A 19337-nucleotide genomic window follows, 5' to 3' on the forward strand; every position below is an offset into this window, starting at 1 on the left:
TAAACTAATTTATGCAGTTGTTGAAGGATGTTGTGAACTTAAAGTATTAATATATTGTTAATCTGAAAATCCCTCACTATTGTTTCTTATCATGTGCAGTTGATTTGGGTATGGGTATTGGGCTGTTCGGCTGGACAGGTGTAAATATATACTAACACAAGCAACTTTGCCAATATGCGTTTTTGTTGAACCACTTAATTTTTTGTTAAACTGTTTTTTTTTCCTCCATATTTTTTGTACTCAATTGTGCTCTCCATTTGTACGGTGCATGGTTGTTTTTTATTGACATTCCATTCTGTTATTTAAAATGCAAAATCAGTGTTTTGTTTTTGTATTTAGACTCTTTTGAGGGTTTTTTTTTCTTTCAAATAATTAGCAAAATCATGTCACCAGTTGTAAACTAGGCTCTTATTACTACATTTGTTAATTCACAGTTGCCAGACATAAACATTGTCAAAAATAAATAAACAGTTGATCAGAAACTGAACCATCGATCCAGGTTACTTGCTTATGATAATGCCAAGTTCATGTGTATTCTCCTTATATGTCGGGATGCAGATTATTCTCCTATTGTCACTAAACTACAGCAAACACAAATGAAGACAAGTCTAGGTGTCAAAGTGATTTTATTTACAGACAGGATCTCTATGGAATTTTGTGATTAGCTACAAAAGATCCTCAAATTTCTAAGTTTGTATGCTGCATTTAATTGTACATAAATTATGAGGAAAATGTAATTGTGTGCAGTATATGGGAAGGACTAATGCAGTAATTTCCTGTTTCTTGCAGCTTTCCACATGCTTTTAGTTTCTTGTATGTGGACAGCTCTTCAGTTTAGTGGGTTCAATTCCCGCGACATCCACTGCAACATCAACAGTTGCTTAAAATCAAGTATACCATGTAGTCTCCACAGACAATCAGTAAAACTCCGCTTCCAATTGTCACTTCACTTGCCACCTTTCTAACTATGAATACACTATAACAGCAAAATATTTTTCTGATCTGTGTAGTTGTGAAGATTAAAATAGAATTGAACTTCAAAACCCATGGCTTGGTGCTGGAGCTGCTTTGTGCTTTGCTGCTTTATGCAATAGTGACATAATCTACATGACAAACTTTAAAGTCTGTTTTGGGGACGCACACCTAAAAGCTTTATTTCTGTATTTTGCTGTCACTTAATCATTTTTAGCATTGGCACAGTGTCAAATGTCACGGAATATGAGAGTGATATGACACTGTTGTAAAATCCCCAATTCATTGTTAACCTATACCTTGAATGCAAAATGGCCTATGAGAAGCTGCTTTGAAACTACACAGTATGACAAAAGTTTGAGGACACCCTTCCTAATTATTGACTTAAGGTGTTTTATGGATGCTGTTGTTGCTTCTAGACACTCAGCCACAAAACGTTAGACCATGCAAACTCACAGAGTGGGGCAGCACTTCCAGACTGGTTCTGGAAATAACATCAGCACAAGAACTATGCCTCAGGTGCTTCATGAATTGGGTTTTAAAGGCCAAGCAGCTGCACAGTGGAAAAGTGTCCTCTGGAGGGATGAATCCTCTTCATTATCTGGCAGTCTGATGGATAAATCTGGATGTGGCAGATGCCAAGAGAATGCTATCTAGCAGGATTCTATAGTGCCAACACAAAGTTTAGTGGAAGAGGGATCATGGTCTCCAGTGGCCTGCAAAGAGCCCTGACCTCAACCCAAAATAGTTCAACGTTTTTGTTGAGTCAGTACATAATTTGATTTTGCCAACCTAGAGGCTTGTGACCCTTAAAACTATTGAATGATGCAGGTTGAGTGTATGTCATTCAAATATTTTTTTTCCATTAAAATGTGAAATGTGTCACTCTCTTAGGAGAAATCAGGTGTAGTTTTTGTTGTGCCATCTCACCCTGCCTTAAAGCTACAGCAAGCGTCCATGATAGAACTGTTCTCCTACCATCTCCTGATGTTATTAAAGTTTGACAGTAGTGAGTTATCCCAGTGAAAGCACTGGGGCAAGCAGTTCCATTCTTTGGGGAAAAAAAAACAGTATTTCGCACACACTGGTGATGCAAGGCTGTTTTTGTTTCTAGATGAAAGGCGCCTCATTCCCTCTCACAGACACACAAATACATGTACCACACTGAAGAGAAGAAGCTATTAGTACTCCAATTTTTTATGTGCATCATTGCAGGGGTTTAAATGTGGACTGACAAGCTAGTTTTATGTTATTTAAGCATAAAATTAAGTGATCACAGTATGCCTGTACTCAGAGTTACCACATTGTCATGATGTCATTGCCAGCAGTAAACATATAGTATCAGCCAATCTCTTCTTTTAAAAGCAGTACCAAATGTTTGCACCATAAAAGTATTAAAAATGTCTTCGAAAAGGAGAGACACATTCGTAGCAGAGACTTAACCGAAACCACAAAAATTTCAAGTAATAGATTAAGTAAATAAAGCTCAAAGGCCTAGGTCTGAGTGTGGCCTTGGCCTGTAATTATTTTTAAAAATACATTACTTATTGATTTGGAAATAATGGACGAATTTTTGATAATAAAAAATGATGAGGGAAATAATGATGTGAAAGCTAATTAGAGAAGTGATCTAAGGTTTGGAAATAAGGGTGTTAAAGATGAGCATGATGTTTGGAGATAATGGTGTACAAATCAAAAGGTTTGAGATATTTGGGAGAGGCAATGACATGCCAGATGATGACACCTTTGCCCAGAAAAGAGTATAAAACTGGATTTTTGTGGGTTGCTCAGTTGCAGCCCAGGGCAACTCAGGTTAACGCTTCCATTTGTGAGGCCTTCATCTTTTATAAAAGACTATTCCTTTTCTCTGCCATTCTTGGTGTTTAATGGTTTTCTGTTTTGTATTCAGTGATGTTTCATTTTTGAATTAGAACCATGCAATTCTCTCTATGACACTATTCTGAATTCTGATGAACTGATCAGTGGAGGGGCTACATTTCTGTGTGTATGTTAAGAAGTCACCAATACAATGATATGGTAATGCTTATGCCTCTTGTAAGAATAGAAAGAGTAAGGATTATAGTGTTATGTACTGGTTCTTTGACTGAAATAAAATGTCTGAAACACAAGGTATAGACACTGAATCAGTAGTTATACAATCATGGACTTATAGGCATTTTTCACAGAGACTCTATGTTGCTTTACATCTACAGAAAGTAAATTAATCCTTGCACCAAACTGAAACACATTAAGACAGACAAGAAACATAAAAGACCTATTACTTTATACATGTATCAACTAAATTGTAAAAGGCTGTTAAGCTCTTATAAACTATAAAACAAAAGTAGTAAAATATAAAATTTATTCATATAAATGGGGTTTGGTCTGTTGGTCAATAATTAGTCACATACCAGAAACTTATTTCTTTGTGTGACATAATGTATGCTTCAGCTACATATGGAGAGGATGTTTCTATGTTTTTCAAAAAATAGATAGAGTTCTTCAACACTTTAGCAGTTACATATAAATATTATCTTTACCCAGCTCAACTAAAAAGAAAACCTCAAGAGCAATACAGCACTTTGAAAAAGAGTATAAATTTGGCATTAGTTACAATAATAACATTATATCAAATTATTCTAAAGTACAAATTTTACAAAAAAAAAAAGGCACAATAAAAGACAAAATAACATCCAACACCCAAATGGCCACACAGAGACTTTGGGAAGGTGTCAAGCCCAAAGGCCACATTCTCCGATATAAACAATGGCAATTTACATCATCACAAGTGTTAACCTCCATAGACATGATTTTACATGAGAGACTCTAGACTTTCTGTGATCCTGGCTGAGCCAAGAGGGATGTTGCCGTTGTTCTCTGTGGACAGAAGAGTCTTCTCGTCCTCCTTGGTGCTCACTAAGCTCAGTAAAGCTTTGTAAAGGAACTGATACTGTTCCTGGAAAAAACAGAAATGAAAATTTCAGTCTCAGCTGGAGCTTTGCTGCTAATGATGGCTTTTTTCACTTGGAATTACCACTGCACCCTGAACATGATGGATGGAAGGATGGATGGATGGATGGATGGATGTTTTTGCTGTATCCCAGCTCTCAACACACCGCTGAGAGGGGATTAGAACTACTGTACTCTTTGTGGAATAATTTGGATATCATGCTGTCAATTGGATGGACAGAATTGTTTAAAATGTTCTCCACTTTTGCTGCCATCCTTTTCTGATCCGATCCAAGTGCAGTTTGCATTGTTTAGTGGCAGTTCTCTGCTAAAAATGTTACAGTAACCATATCGCTGTTATCAGAAGAAAACCTTGTATTTACTTTTAATGTAAGTCAATGAAACCAGAATTTTTTCCGCGTCATTTGGTGCCAGTTGTTTTAGTCCATTGATCATATAATTTACACACAATGTAAAGGGCAACAGGTATTTTCAAACTATGTTAAAAACTGAAAAATGACAAAAATGGAGATACGAGGTTTTCTTTCAACAGCAGCGATATGTAAGCCCCTTAAACTCCCCTTGCTTACAAGCTGCTTTGGATACATGATAATCATAATGTGCTATTACATGGACACTAATGTGACAGGGCTCTTACAATATCACTGAAGACTCCTGGTCTCATGAGGTTGGTCATCCTTGCTGTTTGATAGACATCCACACTATTCTCTTCCTCTAGTTGGTTAACCAGGGTGATCAGGGAACACAGGATCCCAGCACTGGGCCCTCCATACCTACACAGCCACACAATAAAACAGAAATCTTTCAAAGACCTCCAAAGGAATGCATTAATTACAAGCAAAAGTGAGGACACGTTTAGCTTATAATGGAAAGTTACACATTTGCTTTTGCTGCGGCTGTGAATGTAAATATAACAGGTTTTTATATCCTCAGTGTTGGCCCATATGGCACAATCAAAGCCAAGCAGGCAGACATTCAAACAGGCTAAGAAAAATTAACCAGCTTATACACAGATCAGGCATAACATTATGACCACCTCCTTGTTTCTACGCTCATTGTCCATTTTATCAGCTCCACTTACTATATAGGTGCACTCTGTAGTTCTATAATTACAGACTGTAGTCCTTCTGTTTCTCTGCATACTTTGTTAGCCCCCTTTTACCCTGTTCTTCAGTGGTCAGGACCCTCATGGACCCTCACAGAGCAGGTGCTATTTGGGTGGTGAATAATTCTTAACGTTGCAGTAACACTGATGTGGTGGTGGTGTGTTAATGTATGTTGCGCTGGTCTGAGTGGATCAGACACAGCAGTGCTGCTGGAGTTTTTTCACTGAGAATAGTTCACCAACCAAAAATATCCAGCCAACAGCGTCCTGTGGGCAGCGTCCTGTGACCACTGATGAAGGACTAGAGGATGACCAACACAAACTGTGCAGCAGCAGATGAGCTATCGTCTCTGACTTTACATCTACAAGGTGGACTGACAAGGTAGGAGTGTCTAATAGAGTGGACAGTGAGTGGACACAGTGTTTAAAAACTCCAACTCCATGAATTCTGAAGTGTACTTTCTGCTCAGATTCAACCAAATGCAGCAAGGTTGATTGGATGTCAATTCACAGTACAGATGGACAATGACCCAAAACATACTGCGAAAGCAACCCAGGAGTTTTTAAGGCAAAGAAGTGGAATATTCTGCGGTGGCCGAGTCAATCACCAGATCTCAACCCGATCGAGCATGCATTTCACTTGCTTAAGACAAAACTTAAGCCAGAAAGACCCACAAACAAGCAACAACTGAAGACAGCTGCAGTAAAGGCCTGGCAAAGCATCACAAAGGAGGAAACCCAGTGTTTGGTGATGTCAATGGGTTCCAGACTTCAGGCAGTCATTGCCTGCAAAGGATTCTCAACAAAGTATTAAAAACGATCATATTATTTATGGTAAAGTTAATTTGTCCAATTACTTTTGAGCCCTTGAAATGAGGAGGCTTTGTAGAAAAAGCGTTGCAATTCCTAAACGTTTCATAGGATATTTTTGTTCAACACCTTGAATTAAACCTGAAAGTCTACACTTCAATTCCATCTCAGTTGTTTCATTTCAAATCCAATGTGGTGGCATGCAGAGCCCAAATCATGTGTCACTGTCCAAATACCTCTGGGCCTAACTGTATATATATATACTCTAGGAAAATTACCATAATGTGCCAGCTAGGTCTTCATAAGCACTGTGATTTTGTGAATTAGCAAAATTCAAAGCAAAAGAAAAAAAAGAGCGTTTGTTTTGTTTTCTTTTCTAATTCTGTATCAAAATTGTATTGTTTCATGATGCAAAAATGGCAAGTGTATTGTACTGTGAAATGTTCATATCATTACACCCGTAGTGATCTTAACATTTCTGTTAACAGTTTTTTAACAGTTTCTCGAGGTGTAACAGATGCATTTAGTGGTTTATAATATGAAGTAGCCAAGTTAGCCTTATAAATTAATAAATGTTAATAATAATAAATTAATAAATAAATGTTTATGAAGAGGCAGAAATAAAAAGAAATCATGAAAGATCATCATAAAACCATAAAAGAATGCTTTATGCATTATTCTAAATACTGCAGCAACAACAAAAGACCCTACCCATCATAGACCACAATGGCTCCTTCTCGATGGATGCTCTCTTCTCTGATGATGTTGACAAGCTCAAAAGCATTGCTAATGGGGCCATCTGGGTTGGGCCAGTGGGGAGCTTGGTACCAGCGCACTTCCAAGACATAGTCATCCTGTCACCCAGTAGTATACAGAGAATACATGTGGCATTAAGCATGAATAAAATGCATTGTAAAGCATATAAAAGCTTTTTTCAGGTTCATTTATTTATGGTAGAGACAGTCCAATAAATGTATTATTTTCAATTTTCAATATAACTGCTGATTGAATTACTTGAAATAATGTGTTGTTAGTATGCTAATGCAAGACAAAAAGACATTGTGCTTTTCTCACTTTTAAGGCCTCCAAAATGAAGTCATGTATCACCAGTGATTCTTCATAAGACAGACACACTTTGTCCTCCCCTGTGAATGTGACCATAAAGGTCTCACAACTGATTGGCTGCTCTTTACTGGGCCAGTGCACACAGTCCTTTTCCTTGCTCTGTAAGTAGACAAGCCAGTTCTCTTTACCTCAAGGCTTTAAAACAATGTAGGTGTGCATGCATGTGTGTGCCACACAGTGACTGACCTGGTCTTCTGTGTCTGGTAGAGAGACGATAATCTGAGCATTATGGTCCCAAATCATTCTCCAGAAGTCCAGCATAGTGCTGGGCAAAGGGCTCTGAGTGATGATGAATTCATGAGGTTGATGGTAGCCCTGCAAACAGAGCATGCACCATCATTATAACTCAGTGCTAAAGCTCTAGATCATACAGCAATTTCCATCTCACAATGTTCTCACCATGACGTAGGAGGCATTGATGTAGTCTGAAGAATCTCCTACTGTTGTAGACAAGCTTACTCTAGACCTGTCCACTGGAAACAGATATCAGGTTAAAATCAGTGTTTATCAGCTATCAGCATTTGTGCCATGACAAATCTGCCTATTTACCTAACAAATGTAAGTATTCAGCACAGCACAACCACAGCACAGAGGATGGAATCCTTTTCCCCACTTCACCACCAACTAATTATGCTTATTTCCTCCTTACAAATCTTCTACTTGTATTCTCAGTCCAATGCCCATGAGTTTACCCAAAGGACATATGTTACAAAAGTTACCAGAAAGCATCAAGCCTCTCTTAGCAATAATTAAGTTTTCCCTAAAATAATCAATAATCAAGCAATAATCAAACCTCTAATCAAGAAACCAAATCTCAGTCACTATGAGCTACCAAATTACGGACCCATCTCAAATCTTCCCTTTATGTCCAAGATTTTGGAGAAAGCTGTGGCACGACAGCCTATCACGTAGATGAAAAATTGAAGTGAGGATTTAGGCCTCATAGAACAGCCAGCACAGGTGAAAATATATGATCTGTTATTCTCTTACCAGGGCTATGTATGTTTGCTTGATCTTAGTACCGCACCATAGACTCCGCTATCCCACTAGATAGACTAAAAAAGTTTGTAGAGGTTACAGGAAAGGCCATCTCCTGTTTGAGGTCGAGGCATCCGTACATACAAATCTATTTGTTTAGTGCTGACCCACAAGATTCTGTCCTAGAACATTTAATTTTTATGCTGTACTACTTTTTAGTTGCATCAAGTGCCATGTGAAAAACCTGGGCAACGCTATTCTGATCTGTCTTTGCATGCACACACACATAATATTATTAGAATAGCCATTCTCTGTATTTTTAATTTTGAAATGTTGCGAAGTTACAAAATGCACTTACCTTACATGATGCCAGTTAATGCCTTTATTAACTCAAGGTTGGACTACCATAATGCTGTGCTATCCTTACAAGATCTAGAAAGTTTCACTATTTTAGCCCTGTATTATTAACACTGTAAAACTGTAAAAGTACTGTAAGTTAGCATTATCTTTGAAGAATTGACTCTTCTATAATGTGTACTGCACAAAGTCAAGATCAGATTTTTAATGGGCACGCCAGTTTTGGAATGCCTTCCAAATACTTGACAAACAGTGAAATCATTGCAATGCCTACAAGTGGTAGAGAACAATGACTCTTTAAGATGCATATCAGTTAAGTTTGATATGACTTTCATAATCTGAACTGGCTATGACTTTACTCAAAGCTACTCACCAGGGATAAGGACAGATGCCCTGTTTTTTGGCATGTTGCATGCTTCCAGTGCTGTCAAGTAGTCATACTGCTTTGCACTGTTTTGGCTGACCAACTACAAAAAAAACAAAACAAAACAAAGCATTGAGATGATTACCTTTTTCATTGTGATCACAGAACACAAGCATTCAAGCAATAACGATATACCTTGAACTGTTTCTCCAGGCAAGTCTTTCCTGTTGGTCCAGGAGTAAGAAGATCAGAGACATAGGTGTGAATGTGGCTGGATGATACCTGTGTCTCTTTACATTTAATAGCTTCTACTAAGACGTCATGGATGAAAACGTACTGTTCCTGTACACAAGAGAGGGGAATTCATTGCTCATGAAATGTAATGTGTGATGTTATAAGATTTACCAGTAAAGCTCAATGACCTATAATGCAGGGCCTAAATAATTAGACAGTGAGACCCATTTTGTTATTTTGGCTATGTAGTCCACTACACTGGATTTGAAACAAAAAATATGATTCTGCACAATGTCAGCTGGCAATAGTTATTTCTATACTGGGTGAACCATATGAGAATCAGATAACTTTTTATAGTTCCCCAATTTACAAGCCTATTGCAAGGAGACCTCCTACCCCCACATAGAGTGATTAAACATGTATAAGGTGATTAGACATTTTGGAATTAGTGCTGGGAGGTATACTGGTATGAAAAGTAAGTATTATTGTGAATTTGTCTCATAATTTGGATTTTGACATGGTCAAAATGATGGATACAGTGATAAGCCCAAACAAGAACCAGTCAGTACATATAGTTTTAATCAAGGAAAACAGCAGTGTTTGGTTGTCACAGACTACAGACAACTCTTCGTTATGTTGAGCAGTTAAGTATGTTTTGCACTTTTAGCTGCTGCTAACCTCGTAAGAATTTTTTAGTTGAAATTTACTGTGTTGAAATACGGTATTAAAACAACAAAACTTGTGCCACTGTCCAGTTTTTTTTAATGCACAGTATATTTTCCTTTAGAGTAATCTATCCTTGGTTGTATTTTGTGCTCTGTTGGTAATGGGATAGTATTGTGAGTTTTGTAAGGTATGCACTGTGGGGAAATGTGCATGTTGCATTGCTGGTACCTCTGTCTGCACTAGGTAGTTCCTCTGTGTCCGGATGCGCTTGATGAAGCCAATGATGTTCACTGTACCCTCAGCCTTTATCTGCTTCAGCATACTGTCAATGACTATATAAGTTCCTGTTCTTCCCACCCCAGCACTATACACACACACACACACACACACACACATACACACACAAACAAGTTAGCTGCACAAAGAAGTTAATCAGTTTCATCATTATCAAGTACTACCTTGCTAAAAGCCATAACCACCCTAGCCATCAGTTTGGTCTCCCTCTAACCATTTACCTGCAGTGCACCACCACAGGGCCTGAGTCTGCTGTCTGGGTCTGAGATGATTTCTGTACAAAGGAGAGTACTGGTAGTGTGTACTCAGGGACGGCCATGTCTGGCCACTGAGTGTAATGGTACTGAACAATTGTCCTCTCCTGACTGCGAGTCTTCTGTGAGCCCTGGACATAGAAACATGAACTAAGACACTTCATAATGAGAATGTTTATTTTGAAGCTACCAGTTTTATTATGTTGTATATAGGTCTTACAGGTGGTAAATGGCTATCAGAGCCATTTCTGAACAGTTGGGGGCCCTACTCAGCATCCTATTTACAGGATAGTACATTTAGAATCTACTAGATTAGTAAACACTACGCACTCGTAAAGCACCCCGGTGACTTATACCACTCATAGCAAGAATTGGCCCTTATAGTAATGAAAATAATATACCTTTTTCAAATTGATGTCTCTCAAGGTAAAGGTCCTCTTAGTGTAATAGGCCAAGTTTTTAGTGCTCTTCAAAGTGACAAGGAAACTCCCATACTCTTCCTGGTTTTCCATAGGCCAATATTGATCACATTTCCTCTGTCGGGAATACAGTAATCTATGATGTTTACTGAGCTATGTTTTAATGTACCATACAGATAAGCATAGCAAAGCAGTCTCTCTAAAACACATGTTCATTAAGGATGCACAATGATGATGGAATCTTATTATTGTTGGTAGATAATTGATTTAAAAATACCAGCTTCAGACAGATGTTTAGATTTGACCAATACTTAACAATGTATTTATTGTATTCCAAAAGAATAGAATGTCTAGAAAATAGCTGGCAGTATTTCATTCATTTTACTGTATTTTTAACCATCTACAAATAAATGTTACATTCCAGTTCGATCCCAAGTCCCAAGATATGCATTTTATAAGTACAGTGCTATGAAAAAGTATTTGCCCCTTTCCATTTTTTGCATATTTGTCACACTTTCAGTTCATTAAACTACTTTTAACATTAGACAAAGATAACCCAAGAAAACACAAAATGCTGTTTTAAAATGATGACTATTTTTTTTTTTATTATTATTATTTTTATATTTTTCCCTAATTTTCTTGATGTCTTCCTTTATTAAAGGAAAAATGCTGTTCAGCCCTACCTGGCCCTATGTGAAAAACTACTTGTCCACTTTGTCACACTACTAAATCAACCAGTTAACCAAATTCAATTGATTATTGGGTTCAATTTCACTAGCCACTCCCAGTCATGATTACTGCCAGACCTGTTGAATCTAAACTTAATCTATCACTTAAATAGACACTTTCTGGCAATGTGAGGCAAGCTAGAAGGTCTCAAAAAGCAGTACATGATGCCACGTTCTAAAGAGATTCAAATACAAATGCAAAAGAGTCACTGAAATCTATCAGTCTGGAAAAGGTTACAAAGCCATTGCTAAGGCTCTGGGACTTGGAACAGTGGTGAACCTTCCTATGAGTGGCCATCTCACCAAAATTTCATGAAGGTCACATCAACAACTCATCCAGGAGGTCACAAAAGAAACCAGATAAACATCTAAAGAACTGCAGGCCTCACTTGCTTCAGTTAAGGTCAATGTACACAATTGCACAATAAGAAAGACACAGGAGAGTTGCAAAGCACAAAACCACAGCTGACCAAAAAGAACATAAAGGCTCGTCTTGCATTTGCCAAAAAACATCAAGATGACCCCTTAGACTTTTGGGATAATATTCTGTGAACTGATGAATCAAAGGTGGAACTTTTTGGTAGACAAGGTGTCCCGTTACATCTGGCGTAATGCTACCCACACACCTACCTAGCTAAACATCGCTTTCCACCATAAGAACATCATACAAACAGTCAAACATGGTGATGGTATTGTGATGGTCTGGGGCTGCTTTGCTTCTACAGGACCTGTATGACCATAAATTCATGGAACCATGAATTCTGCTCTCTTTTAGAAAATCCTAAAGGAGAATGTCTGCCCATCAGATCGCAACCTAAAGCTCAAGCGCAGTTATGCAGCAGGACAATGATGCGAAAAAACACAAGCAAGTCCACCTCTGAGTGTCTCAAAAGAAACAAAATAAGGTTGGGAGTGGCCGAGTTGAAGTCCTGACTTAAATCCCATTGAGATGATGTTGCAAGACCTTAAACAGGCAGTTCATACTCAAAAACACTCCTCTGTAGAAGAATTAAAACAATTCTGCAAAGAACAGTGGGCCAAAATTCCTCCGCAGCGAGGTAAACCATTCGTTGCAAGTTATTGCAAATGACTGCAGCTATTACTGCCAAGGGTGGCACAAACAACTACTAGGTTTAGGGGGGCAATTACTTTTTCATATGGATGATAAAGATTTTGAATAAATCTTTATTTTCAATAAATGCAATGATAGTTTAAAAGCTGCATTTCATGTTGTCTTTATCTTATATTAAAATTAGTTGGATGATCTGAAACATCTGAAATGTGACAAATTAGCAAAAATAAAAGAAATTGGGTGAGGTGCAAATACTTTTTCACAGAACAGTATTTATTCATCAGCATCATCAGATATGAACATTAAAATATTGCATATCTGCATTAGCTCACAATTTCCATATTAATGCAATCCTAAAATTCAAATATGAAAGTCCAGTGCCCCTCACCCGGCCTTTTTCCACTAGGTTGGTGATCATGACAATGACTCCAACTTTCTGCTCCCACACCATCCTCCAGAAGTCTTCCAGACTGGCCTTCAGAGGGCCCTGGGCTGCTATGTAGGCTTTAGGGTGTTTGTAGCCCTAATGCAATCCATCATTATTGTTATGATTCAAAACAACCAGTGCACGGTGTAAATCATATGTCTAATAAACAATGACAGAATAAAGCACATATGTACATGTACCAGGTCAGGATCACACAATGCTTTTAGCTTTTTATTTAAATCTAACTGGTGGAACAAATGGAATATGTCAAATACTTTGTATATGTTTACTTGAAAGACTTACATCCACATAATTGGCATTTATGTAGTCTCCAGTCTTTCCATCTTTCTCTACATTATGGGACAGCTTGACTCGGCTGTGATCATCTGGGGAAAAAAAGCTGTAGTTTTTGTGTGTCTGTGTGGGTATTAGCCGCCTGGACGTATTTTTTGGACTTTTTTATACTCTAGCACATTTGATTTAAAATAAAACAACTATGAGGTGCAGCTTTATTTTGAGGGTATAAAAATCCATATTGTTGAAATTCCTTCCTGCATTATTCTCCCATCATAAAAGTTCTTACTTGGTCAACTGTGTGCCAAAGTTGTCTATGACATATGAAATAATTACATTACAGACAGGTGTGTCCAAATACACTGCTTGGTATGCTAGGAATGGGCTATGTACTAGCCAATTTGTTTACAAAGGGCTGCAATTCCTATATGAGTTGATAAATAATCATTATCACACTGAAAGGGCATTAATTGTGTCACTGTCCAATTACTTATCAGCTGCACCGTACATGCATGTAGGAGAGAGGGAATTGTTTTTTTTTTTTTTACAAGCCAGGATGTTGTTGTATCTGTTCTTGCTTTTGTTGTCTGGGTGGTTTGAACTGTCAGTTGTAATGCCCATGTCCACAGTGCAGGACTGAATCTCCTGTAAAAGACCATCAATTCCTGTCACTTAAAGCCAGAACAGTTTCCTTTATCCCAACAACCAGTGCAGCTACCACATAACATCACAAGTAGTATTCATGCAAAAAGCATTCAGTAGTACTGTCAGTAGCTGTGTATTACCTATGCAAGACGAGAAATGAGATAACTACAGCTATGCACTTAAAAAGTAATAATATCATAGGCAGACTTGTCTTACCTCATAAGACTCTTTCAAGATCTAATGAAGGGGAGGGGTAAAAATGCAGAAAAGACACCACAATGAACATTCAGGACAAACAATGAAAAGCCAGTGCTAATACTGAGCATGCAAGAATGTGACAGCTAGGTAATGTGCTGCTTTAGACTGCTTTATGTGGATAATCATGCAGACATTGCTGCCAAAATCAGTGCCATATAAAAAAACACAGAGCACGCTCAGGTGTCATGCCAGGTTTCCACAACAATAACAACAGTGAAATATTTCATGTTACTTTTTACAAATCCTTCTCTTGCATGTAAGGCTCATTGATTATAATAAAGTGAGTAAATAAAAGATTACACAAAAAACACAATTAGATCTGAATTACCTCAAACTCCTTTGAGAAAGTGTTGTTGGAGTGAAGATCTGCTACATGCTTCACAAACTCTTTCACGGAAAGGGCTGCATGATCCTCTGAAAACCCAAAGGTCACCATTAAAACACCCCAAATGGTGTAATTTTAAACAAAAATAATCTCTGTTAATTCATTAATGATTTTAATGTCAAAGAACCTTCCAAGATGGCAAAGATCGGTGAATATGCATGGTTATGAAAACTATGAACAGACCATGTCTTTCTGCCATCCCAACCCCATCCTTTCCCCTCCCCTATGCTATTTTCTTTAGTACTAAACTACGACAAAATGTCAAAAGGCAAAATTAAGTAAATACATCCCTATATGTTTAAATCTCAGACTGACTCAACCTCGGATCAAAGAGGAGTAAGTTTATTTAGCTGTCAACTTGTGTTTAGTGACTGATCGCTACTTCTGAACAACTGCACTTTTCCATCGTAACTAGTGTTAGCAAGTTAGTAAATAGCTGGCATTTGTCACAGGTAGACACATGCTGTCACCTGACTGTTAGATTACTAAATGTACTGTTTAAACATTACTACCATTAACTTAGTGTTTTGTTCTGCATGCATGTTCTGTAGATGTTCTTTCCATCAACAATGACATTGTCCTCTAATTTGCATAATTAGCATATTTGAGCCATGTTACTTTCAAACATATTTTGAGACATAGCTCACATATAGTTCCTCACCAATTATTTATGGCTGTACTAAAAACATGCTTGAATGGCATAAAGTAGCATTTGGGTCAAATCCAATATCTATCCCACTGAAACAGACTTTCTAGTAAAGGACTGATTAGCTGAAGAAAGTATTGTAAATACTGGCATTCCTCAAGGAGAGCTTTGGAATGCTCACATACATAAAATCACAATATGCTGGTTATTTGTTTATTTATATTTATTATCATGTTTGTGTATTTTCAAACAAATACACATGCACTGCCCAAATAAATAGCTTAACATTTCTTTTTCTCTGATGCCCATGTATTGTGTGTACACTGATCAGCCATAACATTAACCTTGTTTCTACACTCATTGTCCTTCTATCAGCTCCAAATACCATATAGGAGCACTTTGTAGTTCTACAATTACAGACTGTCGTAGACCCTGTTCATCAGGATCCCCACAGGACCACCACAGAGCAGGTATTACTTGGATGGTAGATCATTCTCAGCACTGCAGTGACACTGACGGGGTGGTAGCATCTTAGGGTGTGTTGTGCTGGTACGAGTGGATCAGACACAGCAGTGCTGTTGGAGTTTTTAAACAGTGTGTCCACTCACTGTCCACTCTATTAGACACTCCTACATTGTTGGTCAACCTTGTAGATGTAAAGTAAGAGAAAGCAGCTCATCTGTTGCTGCACAGTTTGTGTTAGTCATCCTCTAGTACTTTATCAGTGGTCAAAGGATGGCTGGATATGTTTGGTTATTGGACAATTCTTAGTACAGCAGTGACACTGAGATGTGTAAAAAACTCCAGCAGCACTGCTGCATCTGATCCACTCGTACTAGTGCAACACACACTAACGCACATCACTGCAGTGATGACAATGATCCACCACCCAAATAACACCTGCTCTGTGGTGGTCGTGTGGGGGTCCTGACGATTGAAGAATTCGATAAAATGGGGCTAATAAAGTATGCAGAACAATGGATGGACTACAGTCTGTAAGCTGATAAAATGAGAGCAGATAAAACTGACAATGAGAGTAGAAAAAAGGACGTGGTTTTAATGTTATGGCTGATTTGTTTATGTGTGCATTTATGTGTGTTTGGGCATGGTTACCTGTAGCAGGAAGCAGAGGTGTTGATGAAGCTGTTATGATTCTGGGGGATGCGTTATCCTCTACATACAAATGTGCTGCATGAAAGCATTTCCTGCAAGCACACAAAAGCGCCTCATGTTTCAATCACATTTTCATACTGAGTGTCATATAACTTCACTTTCATGATAAACTGTTTGCGTATGCACATGTGTGTGTGGACATGTATTTGATACTACCTCCAGTAGATGAGAATCGCCACTAGCACAAGAAGACAGAGTACAGTAAGGGTTGACACCACCGCCAGTGGAACCACCGTTCTCCTTTCTCTCTCAACCCCTCCCACCATTCCTATGCGTGACTGAGGACTGCTGTTGCTCACCTCTGTCCATAGAAACAGAGATGTTACAAAGGGACACATTCACTGATTATTTGATTGACTTATATTTACATATTCAAGCCCTTAGGCATGTATTTGGCCATATTTTTAGTCATGTCTGCTGATTGGCTGATTGGATCCATTCTCTGAAATACGCTGCCCTTGGAATATTCCCTAGTGGGTGAATAATGTTTTTATGACTAGGGATGACTCACATTATTTCACTCTTTAAATATTTATTCAATAAAAGTTTCCATTAACTGCTTTTGCATGACTGCATCCAATCTCTTCTGTCATCAGGAAAAACATGTCGCAATTCATCTAATCTCAAAGATGGTCAGCCAGTGCAGCTGCCTTTGGAAATTTGAGAAGGTTTTACCTGTATTCAGCTCTTCCACAGCCTCCCTGTTTGAGGAATCAGTTTGTGTTTGTGTGGTTTTGTCAAAGTTATAAGGAATTTCTGAGCTTTGTTCACCGAAACCACTGCCAATCACAGATACCCCTCTCTGCCACGCTATAAACTCTGCGCTCAGTGCCTCTGTGGTGCTCCCCTGAGCCTTCTCCTCATTCTCAGAGTAAAAGCCAGATGGAAGACCTTCACTGTCCCCGCTGCCTTTGTTCTCAGGTCTTTCGCTGGTGCTTGCCTCTTTGAACAGGACTCTGGGCCTGTCAGCAAGACTTGATGTTCTTTCTATGTCATATTTCCAGTCTAACTGCTCCATAAAGATGGAAGAAGAAGATCCTGAACCGCTGGACTCTTCTTGACCATCTGCAAAAAGCAGAGCAGTGGAACCTTCTTCTGTGGAGGCTAGTGTGTGCGGGGTGAAGGAATCCAGAGGCACTGTAGAAAAGCGGTCTGCAGATGCCTTTTGAGTGGTGGCCGATGTGGCTGAAACAGATACTCCTGCAGGGTTAGATGTCTCCCCAGCACAGTACAAACTGGAGAAGGTCAGCACTGATAGCAAAGCAGGTAGTGAATCTACCATTTCGTAGAAGCAGAATGCAAGGTTGTTTTTAATAAAACAGCCCACAGGGGGCCCCATCACCCATGGTTAGAGGACAGAATTTGATGAGTACATTGGAGCAGCAGGAAGTTAGAGAGAGAGAGAGAGAGGAGGAATCGCTTTTGCCATTGTTTTGAAAAGTGGAGGAGTCAGTCAATTATATAGCCTCAAGGAAAGATCCTGTAGGATCCACAGTTGCACAGCAGAAGGGCATTAGTATTGTGGGCCAGACCTGTATCTCAAAGCCTCAGGAGCTAGGCAGGAGAAGATGACTGGCTTTGGTTTTTGTGCACAAATTCAGTGGAATAAACTAATAAGCACAGCCACCACCATAGTCATCTTTAACACTGTCCTCATATGTTTATGCGAGTGATGAAATCAATAGCAAGACACACAGCACAGTCCTCTCCTAGCTCATTACATGTGGTTATGTTAAAATTGAAGTTTGGGGGGAGGAAAATGCCTGAAACCTTTCCTTTTTCCAAACTAATGCCCTATTAATTTAAACCTCACCTTCCTTTCCCATGATGAGGTGTTCGCAATCCCAATCGCCACCCATCTCCTCCCTGTTCCTCAGTCCTACATCTGTCCTACCTCAGCTATGGCGGGGTCGGGCCTTCTAGCTACAGGTAGAAACTGTCCAAAACTCAAGCCCAAGTTCTCAGAGTCCCCCCCCTCCCTCAATCAGTCTTCCCTCATACTAGCACCACATGTTGAAGGCACGGTCTGAACTCACAAATTCAAAACTAACAAATCAGACATCTTCTCAGCTGAAGACCAAGAGCACCACCACCATTTGGCAGCCAGCAAAGCAGGCAGACAGTGTGTTTAATTTGTGTATAGCCCAAAGCAACCCAACATTCTTCAACAAATGTCATGAACTTATGGTGAACTTAGACAGTTCTCTTTTGTTTGGGTGAATCATTCTTTTTCTTTTTCTAGCATTTCAAAACCAGAAGTTCTGCTGCCAATGTGTTCCTGTTTGATGGAGGATGTTGGGGTTGGTCAAGATTGGAGAGAGAAAGTCACAGACTTACCAATAAACAGTGGCTGAGTGGTTTGGTGAATGTCCTTCTTCACTGAGGCAGACAAAGTGGACAGAGTTGAGGTTCTGGGGATGTATGGAGTACTAGAGGTGGCAGTAGAAGCTAATTTAGTAGTAGATATTGTCTTCCAAACAGGGGTACGACGGATGGTCTCAGACGGGCTGGAAGTCAAAGAGACTGAGGTTTCAGGCTGAATGGTTTTAATCCTGTAGTCTGTCTCTGTGGTTGTAATCTTGTCCTGGTCCTGAGCACTTATGAGTGTGGAGAAACGGAATTTGTTGTCTGGGTGGGGTGTGGTTGCCCTAGCACTCAGATTGTGGAAGTCCTCGTAATACACATCAGTCACCAACATGGTGTCTGGTGGAGAAATGTCAGCTTCCTCTGGCACAAGGTAGGTGAATGGTCGCATGGTGTGGCTTCCTGCTTCGTTCTGATCAGGTGACCAGGTCAAGGAAGACTCCTCCATGATCCTCTGTCGCACCGGAGGTGTGGTCGTCCTAACAGCTGGAAAGAGGAAACCTGGCTGATCAGTTGCAGTGGTGACATATATAGAGCTTTTAGAGGAAGAGGAGTCACGGATAAAGGTGCGTCCAGGCAAAACCTGGGGCTTTTTTGTTGTCTTGCTCTTAAGTAAAGTGGGCTGGGAGACCTCCTGAAAACATAAACATACCTCATCTGTCTCATATGTCACAAACAGTTTATGCACTTGATGTAATTTTTAATCATTTAAAAAAACTTTCATTTGGCAGTGTTACCTCAAAATATTCTTCTGATTCAGAGGATGGATCAGAATCAGTTTCTGTAAAACAAAAGTA

At 39.0% G+C, this 19337-nt stretch overlaps 1 protein-coding gene across 2 annotated transcripts in view; it reads right to left on the bottom strand.

Moving 5' to 3' along the window:
• Positions 1-3103: 3103 nt before the first annotated feature.
• The window catches only part of ptprz1b (protein tyrosine phosphatase receptor type Z1b), a 37739-nt gene continuing 21505 nt past the window's right edge, over positions 3104-19337 (bottom strand). The window contains exons 11-31 of one of the 2 annotated variants that reach the window (XM_036577067.1): positions 19278-19321; positions 18514-19174; positions 16852-17361; positions 16333-16477; positions 16117-16208; positions 14301-14386; positions 13931-13951; positions 13618-13714; positions 13079-13161; positions 12737-12871; positions 10531-10665; positions 10097-10260; positions 9810-9945; positions 8877-9023; positions 8691-8784; positions 7382-7455; positions 7169-7297; positions 6932-7081; positions 6569-6711; positions 4580-4715; positions 3104-3928 (exon numbers count right to left, since the gene is read on the bottom strand). In XM_036577067.1, coding sequence (XP_036432960.1) covers positions 3785-3928; positions 4580-4715; positions 6569-6711; positions 6932-7081; positions 7169-7297; positions 7382-7455; positions 8691-8784; positions 8877-9023; positions 9810-9945; positions 10097-10260; positions 10531-10665; positions 12737-12871; positions 13079-13161; positions 13618-13714; positions 13931-13951; positions 14301-14386; positions 16117-16208; positions 16333-16477; positions 16852-17361; positions 18514-19174; positions 19278-19321 — 3326 coding nt within the window. In that variant the 3' untranslated portion in view covers positions 3104-3784. The remainder of the gene's footprint in view (positions 3929-4579; positions 4716-6568; positions 6712-6931; positions 7082-7168; positions 7298-7381; positions 7456-8690; positions 8785-8876; positions 9024-9809; positions 9946-10096; positions 10261-10530; positions 10666-12736; positions 12872-13078; positions 13162-13617; positions 13715-13930; positions 13952-14300; positions 14387-16116; positions 16209-16332; positions 16478-16851; positions 17362-18513; positions 19175-19277; positions 19322-19337) is intronic. The other variant, XM_036577068.1, reaches the window with a different exon arrangement.

The sequence above is a fragment of the Colossoma macropomum genome, unplaced genomic scaffold, assembly GCF_904425465.1.
Source record: "Colossoma macropomum unplaced genomic scaffold, Colossoma_macropomum, whole genome shotgun sequence".
NCBI classification, from domain to species: domain Eukaryota; kingdom Metazoa; phylum Chordata; class Actinopteri; order Characiformes; family Serrasalmidae; genus Colossoma; species Colossoma macropomum.